The sequence below is a fragment of the Nuphar pumila genome, chromosome 13, assembly GCF_984573655.1.
Source record: "Nuphar pumila chromosome 13, dmNupPumi1.hap1.1, whole genome shotgun sequence".
NCBI lineage: Eukaryota > Viridiplantae > Streptophyta > Magnoliopsida > Nymphaeales > Nymphaeaceae > Nuphar > Nuphar pumila.
The window spans coordinates 71,209,171-71,219,184 of NC_143261.1; the positions used below are offsets into that span (position 1 = coordinate 71,209,171).

The 10,014-nt window shown below is 39.6% G+C and overlaps 1 protein-coding gene across 1 annotated transcript; it reads right to left on the reverse strand.

Annotated features, from left to right (window-relative positions):
* Positions 1 to 2,955: 2,955 nt before the first annotated feature.
* Positions 2,956 to 9,470, reverse strand: LOC149818661 (GDSL esterase/lipase 7-like). Its single transcript, XM_089986271.1, has 5 exons — positions 9,236 to 9,470; positions 9,011 to 9,141; positions 6,168 to 6,416; positions 5,053 to 5,305; positions 2,956 to 3,176 (listed from the first exon to the last, which is right to left on the reverse strand). The coding sequence occupies exons 1-5, from the start codon at positions 9,468 to 9,470 to the stop codon at positions 2,956 to 2,958; spliced, it is 1,089 nt and encodes a 362-aa protein (XP_089842397.1).
* Between the last annotated feature and the right edge of the window lie 544 nt (positions 9,471 to 10,014).

Genomic DNA, 10,014 nt, shown 5'->3' on the forward strand with positions numbered 1-10,014 from the left:
TTTCTACTTGGTTAGCTTCGAAGCTAGGAAAAAGGTAGGATAACCGACACTCCTCCACTTAGGATTGCTTCCTACTTTTCTTAGGATTTTCTTATGTAGTTCATAGAAAAATTTTAAGTACTACAATAGCTTAGCTTTTTGCCCTTCTCACATGAGAACTCCAGCTAGAGAAGGGAGACTGTCGGATTCAAAACTTGCAGTCGAGTGGGAAACTCGTTAGTTCATTGAGTGAGGGCTATGGCTTCATGAAGCCCGAGTAAGTATCTTCTCATATTTTTCTTCTGTTTACTTTGTTGTGAATTTGCTTTCCTACCTACTTGCACTAACTTGCACACTGTTTTAGTTTTTTTTAGCCTTGGGTGTGTCCACTACCCTGCTCTAGGCTTATTACACAGGTGTTCCAAGGAGGCTTTTCACATCAAATTTTCCAGGAAACTTTCAGCCTCAATCAGATTATCCCTTGTCGCTAGGGCCGTACCTTTGTTTTATGGGGCCTGAGGTGGAGGGAAAAAATGGGCCCCCTATTAATAGCAGGAGTTCTGGGGCAGGGCCTCGAAATTTTTTGAGCCCTTATTAAAAATGGGCTCCCTAAAAATAAGCCCCCTATTAATAGTAAGAGTTTGGGGGCAGCGCCTCAAAATTTTTTGAGCCCCCTATTAATAGTAGGACTTCGAGGGCAACACCTCCAATTTCTTTGGGGCCCTTAAATTTTTTTTTGCTGTTTTTGGTCGCCATTAAAAATGGAATCCCTATTAAAAATGGGCCCCTAAATTTTTTTTTGGCCCAGGGGCCCTGAGGCCCAAGTCTCATTGGCCCAAGAATAGTACAATCAAGGACCCCATATCTCGAAGTTAGTTTTAAAAGAAATATTTTTCTAAAAGCTTTTAAAAAAAAGGTTTTTCAAAAGGCCAGATTTCAGTCCTACAGAGCTATTTCTAAACTTGTGCCTCTAACAATTCTGACTGAATCCATCCCTGTCGGTTCGGTCTGAATGAATTGACAAAGCATTAAGATCAAACGATATGCGACGAGATACACTTGAGTTAGGATACCATGCAATAGATGCTGCAACCATATATGCATGAGCGGGAACGGAATGACCATCTTCTTGAAGAAGTCACCTAGACTTGCGGTGTGTCCAATCTTGTCACAAAAGTGACATTCGACAGGCGGCCTGGAAGCATTAGAATCACCACTGAATCGACCACCCTAATTGTTATAAGGTGGTTGGCTACCAAACCAACCACGACTACTAAACTGACTTTGTTGAGTATTGCCACGATTGAACCTCTGATTATTCCTCTGAGCAATATTATTCTCATGTGCATTGTCAGATTTAATATCATCATCATCATCAAGGTGAGGCTCATGAGCGAAGGCTGTGAAGTTTGGTCATGGTGATCGGGCACTCTTGGGTAGATAAAGAGACCCAAAAAGAGTTATATTCCATCGGAAGCCCTCTTAGGATGTACATCGCCCTGAATAGGCTTGCCTGCCATGGAAAGTTCATGCTTTTCTAATATAGTCATTGACATTTTTGTTGCCTTTTTTTTAAGCATTGAATTTGCTCTTTTAATTGCAACTCTTGTAGGAGAGTGGCAGCATATGCTTCCCATAAAGTTTTCCATACCTCGTATGAAGTTTTCAACCCAACAACTTGTGTATGGATAGATTCACTTAAAGATCGGATATGATCCAGCTCAAGAAGAGCTAGTCATGCCTTCTCCACACAATATATTTGGAACAGTCTTGCCATCTCTAACAAGGTTCTCTAGTTTTGGATTTGAGCCATTAATATATCCATCAAGAGGGTGTGATGCCTATAGGGCAAAAATCTCATAATTCAACTTGTTACAAAAAAAATATTGAAAACTGTTTGGTTCGGGTAAAGCAAGAAGAGAAAACAGAGAAACTTATCCCAGGATTGTTGCCATTGCCTTTGCCATAAATGATCTGAAAACCAACTACAAAAGTGATGCTGGTGTTCGCTCTGATACCATATGAGAGTATCTGGATCAAACCAAACACACACAACACACATGATTTACGTGGTTTGATGCATATAGATCTACGTCCATGGTAAGGCCTCTCTTTTACAATTCACCGTGAGAAAGGTGCATTCTATTTATAAATTAATCATTTACAAAGGTTGGAATGTCCTTTGCTTTCTCCTCAAGGCAACCAATCATATCTCTATCAAGAGACCCTCTCAGAGAAGGATTCAACGTTTTAGAATCCTTTCTAAAATACAAGAGATTGTTGGTTAGACTTACTATCTGAATAGAAACCTTGCTGTGATCTCTCTTATTCTGGCCGTTCTCTAGGGTTTTCTCATGAGTTGGAGGTTTCGCATGGCTTGTGATCACATTAGGCAACCTGGTCCCGTTGGATCTGGATCCTTGATCCTTGACACTGAGTACCTTGGCACCCATTCACTGAGGGTCGGCGTTGGATGTGTAGCATCAATTCATCTGCTCTAAGAAAAAGAAAGTCCTTAATCTTAGAGAGCGGACTCCTAGGTGAATGATTCTGCATTTTCTTTCGTGGCATTTCGCAGTCACTGATGGTTCTGCGTTTTCACTCCTGCTTTTGAGAGAGAGAGAGAGTATTTAATGTTGTGTAAGTATATATACCCCCAAACAGCTAATCTTTATTAACGAAAATGAATGGATGTTGAATGATTGAAACAGATACGTCCATACAAATTGAATTACATACTTTGTGCCATTAAATCTACCGAACAAGATGGCAGGTGGCAAGCAAAATGTGAAAGCGCCAGAGGTAGTCTTCCATAATTGAAGATGGCTACAAATATTTATGAATATCAACCGTCCAGTTAGAGACCTTGACAAAAACTAGAACATTGATGAGCAGCTTGAATTCAGGGCAGGAATTGATTATAATAATGGGAAAGACAAAATCTCTCTCTATCACTGTTTGTGGGCCAGTGTCTGTTTACAGCCTTGCCAGCTGCAGAAGGCCAATTGGATAGCACTGACTTGATGCCTCACTGTAACAACTTTGGGCTATAATCTTATTTACAGCTTGGGTTGGGTGGAAGGCATCCCAGAACACATGTTGATCCCTGTCCTCACATGGCTTCTCTAAGGGCAGGCAAGTGAGGCTCCCACCATAACTGCCAACTCCACAGCACGCTCTGTTTGCTACCGTGAACCCTGCATCAGCCAAAGCCATTAAATTTCAGAGCAGCAAACTGATTTTTGGTAATACAGAATGCTGAAGTTTTTCACAAACAAAATATGTTTGATCATTACCAGTGCATCACAATCCATCTTGAGAAAAATATACTTAAAATTTTGACTTGAAGCTCTTTTGTTGTTGGTTTCTGGCTCCATGCTTATGGCATGAATTTAACCAGTGCTTGGTATCATGTTAAACATGACCAGGTGACTAACTTCAGTGTTTCAACAATAGTATGCTCAGCCATGTTTGGTAAATATTAATATACGCCGGGGGCCGGGGGGGTGTTGTGTTCCAAGTTCAAGTCTTTAATGCATTTGCATGGTGCTGTCAGAAGAAATACTATATTGTCAAAGAAACAGTGGGGCCCACACCTTTTCTCATGTATTAATATGATTACCTCTAGAAAAGTGTATTTGGACAAGTTTCTCAACAAAAAAATGGACCTCATGGGTTATATATATATAGATGGGGCCGTAACAGTGGACGCACGCGCGTTGTGCATCCACTGTTATCGGACTGGGTTCCGCCGCTGATCGCACAAAGATCAGTGGCAGCAAAAATTCATTAGTGGGGTCGTGACCGCCGCTAATGACTTTGCAAAATTAATAAATGATTCGATGAGATGAGCATCCACTATTATGACATCCCTCCCTCTCTTTCTATATATATATATATATTTGGTTCTACCTAACCGTCCATATGGTGTGAAAAATGATACTTTTTTATGATTCAAGCAATGTTTGGTAAATCTGACCCGACAAATGTGTCCTGTTTGATAGGAATCAATTGTTGGATTGTGTTTTTTAGATGAGAAAATATGAATTTTTGAGTCTTTAAATTTATAAAAATAATGAGTTGTTGATTTTTGAAGCCTTATAAAAATCTGCTCACATGTCCATAATCGGATGACCCAAAAGCTTATTACTAATAATCACACCATATACATCACAAAGGTTAAATTCCAAGAAAAAGAATTAAAAGGTTAAAAATCAAGACTGTCTGCACCTCCTACCATTAGGAGGAACCAATCACTATATATATAGTTTTAGAGACAGGTTTCTCGATGTCAACGGGTCAGATCTATGCATTACCAAATCTGACATGACCTAATTTGGATTCGGATGAAAAAAGATAGAACCGAATTCAGATCCGACTAGTCTAAAATCCGATATTTACAGTTAATCAGATTTGGATCTTAGTCGGATTCAAGTTTTAATCGGATTCGGATTTCAATGAAAAAATAATACCAAATCCGAATTCAGATTCGGATTCAGGTTGGATATCGTGTTACAGCAGACCCATTGACATCCTTAGGTTTCTCCATAAAATTTTCAGACCTCATGGGGTTTGACAATTTTTTTTCTCGATAAACTGCCTGTAAGGGGCATCTGTTTAATGCTCCTTGTAAGAGAGGCTTCTTTACTATAAGGGGGTGAAAAACGCATATAATTCATGGAAAATACGTAGTGGGTTCAAGAAAATAAATGTAAAAAAATCTTTTTCCATCAAAATGTGTTCAAACCTTCCCTGGGAAAGCACTTTCCTCATGGGCCTCCCTTTCAAGGGAAACTGGCTTTATTTGGGTGGGTGTTGAACAAACACCCCTTAAAGGAAAAATGTCAAAGCAACAACTTTCTCCATGGAAAATGTTATGAATATGCAGTGAAACAGTCCTAAGCATGTCTCATGTCACAACAATGTTGCTTATGACTTGCATCAAACGCATGTGAAGCCGACAAAATCGAACCATCAATTCTTGGATCAAAGGTCAACCCATCCAAGGCTAGAAGAGTGATGTCCTCAACGGTAAGCTATTCTAGATGTGTATGTGTCATTCCTCTTACTTACCATATTTGTAAGGACTGGAAACTATGTCCATGAAGATGTCATAGACATTATGATAGACGAAGTAGGAACCGGGGAGTGTCGAGTAGATGCTCTTTGTTAGCTCGAACAAGTGTCTGTTGAATGCAACAATGTACTGGTTTACACGGTCGACACATCTTCCATCAGTGTCAGCCATGGCAAGTTGGCTGGGCATGCATCCCAGAGGCCCAAGGTTAACCACTACAATCTTCCTTGCACCCAAACTGTAAAGCCTCTGCATAAACACCACCAGCAAAACAAGAAATAATTAGATTATCCAGAACATGTTTCTATCATTTTTGGATATAGCCTAAGCAAAACTGATTGAAAACGAGCAATCTTTAAAAGAGAGATGGGGGAGGTGTGGTTTGAGACTTTTGTGAGCCAAACAGATGAGTTTATGACAGACAGAGAGCCATTAAAAGGAGGAGGTTCAAGTGTTCGGACCGAGTACTTTGCAAGGTACTCGGCATTTTTAAAGGAGCTAGGAGATGTGGACCCCCTTTTGAAGGAAGGTGTGGCAGTCAGTGGTTGGGCTGAGTACCTTTGCAAAGTATTTTGCTGATCACTGAATCTACTCCGGACGCCATTAAAATTAATAGACCTGAGTGAGGGTTTTCAGCAAACACAGACTGTAGTCATGGATCATCCGAGTCTATAGCAAGTTGACTTGGAGACCAATTTATATGACCTATTAAATGAGTTAATTAAGACTTATAAAAAAACCAACTCTGGAATTGACTTAGCCTTGTATGGAACTGTAGGGCTTCACTGGATCTTGGAAGACCCAGCTGGGTTGGGCTTCTCTCTCAAGCAATGTTATCAGTATTCGGTGCGTATCGGCCTATACACATCGTATCGACAGAAAATCGACAACGATTCACTTGAGTATCGGCCGATACAGCTGAATCAGTGGCCAAACGATTCAGGTCTATACCGATACTGACAACATTGCTCTCAAGTCTGTGATTCCTTATCAATTTGAACATGGCCCAAACGCCATGCTTAGTTCTTCTATCTAGACCCTTGAAAGTTCTTGAAAGTAGAATGCACAAAAGTTGGCAGTGGCCCTCATGAGATCATGAAAAGGAGATTACCTTTATCTGTTGGGCGTAGGTCTGGACCAAGAGGGCAGCGTAGGTGTCTGGGTCGTAAAGCCGGCTAGAGGCGTACATCTTGGGCATGAGGTAGTTGTTGATGTAGTCGTTGCTCCCAAAGGCCACCAAAAATATTGATTTTGCCAAGTAGTTTGACAGTGCCTGGGGATCTTGGAACAGTAATGGGTACTCAAAATTAATGCTCTTCTCAAATAATACCAACTGCTGATTAAATGAAACCCTAGCCACCTGCATTTTCAGAATTCATTTCCAGGAGTCAAAACTCAAAAAGTCAACACTTGCTGGCTGCTTCTACTTCATTAAAAGATGCTGAACGTCAGATATATTATTTACATGTGTGATGCTGACCCGCCTCATACGAGCTGCAACATGGATTATCCAATATATCAAAAGATTGCAAGGTCACTCGATGTGATATAATCTGACCTCATGGACATATTTCAACGTCAAAATAGGAGATGGGATCATATCAGCGTGAGCTCAGATGGTGATAGGAGCAGCTCATTTCTTTAAAAATACCGTCAGAGCTCCTTTGGATGCCGTTGATCTCAAGATGAACGACATCCAAACCAAACCTGTAATTGAGATGCCCATCATTTGGATGGGCCCTACGTTTTTTCCCAACGTTCTTCTTGTTTCGAATGAACGGCATCTGAATGTTTTAAAATGAACGGCTCGTGATGAGCCTTATTCACTGTTGGCATTCATTTTTTAAGATGAATGGCATCCAAGGAGCCTCCAATGGTTTTACCGTCAGAGGTGCATCTGCCCTTATCTCCTCTTCCAAAATAGCAGGGATCTTAAAGAAATATTTTTTTAAGGGTTGTAAACTCAGTATATGGTCTGCCATTGGTTTTTTTAACCTCTATACAATCTGACATACACATTGTAAAAATATGTTCTAAGGGTAGATTTTTTAATAAACCAAGATGTAGATCACATCTAGAGGGTTAAATGTGTAAACAAAATTAAAAGTAAAAAACAGAGTTTTTTTTCACTAGAGATTGATACCCACGAATCAAACAAATATTTTTTATGCTTGGCCAAGTGAAGCGCTCAACCAAGCCAAGCTTGGTGTTCCCATTGAATCTTTTTTCGATGGTAAGCAGCAAGAATATTAGTGTGTGAGAGAGAGATGAATCAGGCACAGTGCTATACATGATTGGTGGTTCTTGAACTCACTTTAGCTTTGAACTATACAAATATGCACGATATAGTATGTAAGTTAATGGGCTCGGTCTCGCGACCAACACTAGCAGTTGTTTCTGGTTGAGCATTTACTGCACCAAAAGTTAGGGCTGCAGCTATCAATATAAAAATCTTAAATGCTAATTACTCATGTCTGAGAAATCAGAAAGTTTTGGTGCCAACTTTTGGGGTACATGATGGTTCATAATGACAAGGGTTTACTTTGTTAACTAAAAAAAAGCAAAGGTATGGCAGACTGACTATTATGGGGCTTGATCCACAACATTGCAGTGGATGATGTCAATTGTGCTATTCTTCGAGATCAAACACCATAGTAGGATACCAGTGGCAAGCGGGGTCCTGTGTCAAGCTAAAGGCCCAGGATCGAATCCCTCTGCCACATGGGGCGGCTGTTGTTTTGGTAGGGGTTCGCCTAACCCCAGTTTGCATTTCAAAAATGAAAACACCATAGTGGGCGTATAGCTAGCAGCCACTTTTAGGGTTTTGCATTTTCAAGGACGCATAATGCAGTGTAGTATTGCAATGAATGTTACATACAATCTTAATTCTTCGAAAAAAAAAGAGGAATCTTATATATGAAAAAAAACTAGCCACCAATGGGGCTCTGCTTGTCTGGTAGGAGCAGCTAGTGCACTTCACCTTGTGTTGGGACGTTGCAAGTTCAAATCCCAATGGTATATTGTATAACTGGTAGGATCGGACTAACCCCAGCTTGCCTTTCAAATAAAAAGAAAAAAAAACTAACCAAAAGGTAAAGGTAAAAGGTTCTGAACTGATCTAGCAAACCCATAGGCATTCTTTTCATTTCTAAAAGAGTACGCAGAACATCTCAACTGGCGGGAAATACATTTTCTCTTTTTTTTAAAAAAAAAACTGGGGGGAATTACTGAAATAAAGTATTTGTGGAGGCCGTGTCTAAATAATGGAGTGTGCGAAGAGAAAAATGAAACGCAAGTGGGCAGAAAGGAAAGTTCTGTTCTTACAAAAACGGAATTGTGAAGGTTTTGAAGGTCAACCACCAAAAATACCTTAGGTCCTTTTCTAATTGAATAAAAAGAAATTCCATTCTCTCTCTCTCTCTGTATATGTATATAAATATTTAGGGATAGGCAGCTATCTCTGTCAAGATATATATATATATATATATAGAGAGAGAGAGAGAGAGAATTCTCCAACACATATATATATATATATATATATATATATATATATATTCAAAGACAAAACAATTTAAGGGTCATGCAGGAGATCTTATACAGTCCCACCAGGGGACTCGCTAAGTTAATTGCTTGCAAAAAGACCCCAAGATTTGTTCAATTTTTTCATGAATTATGGTTAGTGAACAACAAATTTGAAAGTTGGCATCCAATGCTCTCAATGCTGAGGGCCATCCATCTCAAACATAGATGTCATTTGGTGTAATATGATATATCTGTTGACAGCCAATCATAGGGTGCTCGTTGCTTGGTTCTGAAATATCTAAATTGAGGATTTCCTATGTAGGATAATCTCTCAGCATGGTGTTTTTTGTTTATAGTCATGCATATAAAATAGAACGTAAGGTCATAGACTCACAGTAAAAAAGAGAAAAAAGTCGTAAATATATCAAGTACATAGTTTTTGCCGGTTTCGTCGAGGATCCCTCCTGCTGCTGATGCAAAGTTCACTCCTTTGAGAATATCATTGGTGGCTTTTGTTTTTAGACTTAGGTAAGGTGGCACAAAGGGCAAGCCCAATGCCAGAGCTACATTAAACAAAAAAAAGTCGATTACACAATAGAAAGATACAAGACTTGTTGAAAAACATTACATACAAGTAGAGATGGTCATCTCAAATACCTGCAAAATCTACCACAGTAAGTCCATTGCAAAACCGGCCTGTCGGAAAGCCAAAATCGATGCCGTAAGGTGGGTAGTTCGCTCGAGCAATCGATGGAATATAGTTGTTGTTCCCATCATCTATCAATGAGTCGCCAAATATAAACAATGCCGGCACAAGCTCTTGGCCTGTGAGTCCTTTGATGAACTGAAGGAGAGGCAGAAGAAGAAGGAAAACTGTAACCCTTCTCTCCATTTTTGCTTCCTCTCTCTCCCTCTCCTTTTCTCCTTATAGCAGCTACTTGTGTTTACTTATCTATATTGATAAAAGAACAATCCTTTATAGTTTAAAAAAAGAAGGGAAAATACCAATCCTTTAATTAGTGTAGGTGTATTAATGATGCATCGGTAGCTAGATTCATGATACCATCTCTACTTACTCTGCACATCGCTAGGGATTCAGCTGTCTCTCAAAAGTTTATAATGGAGTATAATAATCCTATAATTTCTTTATGTGCGTATCCGAACATATATATATATGATACGATATATAATCAAAAGGTCCAAAACCAAGTGCCCCTCTTGTATAATTTGCAAATAGTGCATTCTAGAATTTGACAGCTGAAAGCCTGAACTTTAAACATTGAAATTTGGGAAATGGTTTGGTTGGGGTTAGGGATGCATCGAGCCGAGTTAGCTTGGGCTCGACCGGATCTCTCGACTCAAACTCGTTCTAAAAAATAAATGAGCTAAATTTGAACAAGGGTTCAGGCTTGGTACACGCAAATGAGCCGAGCTTG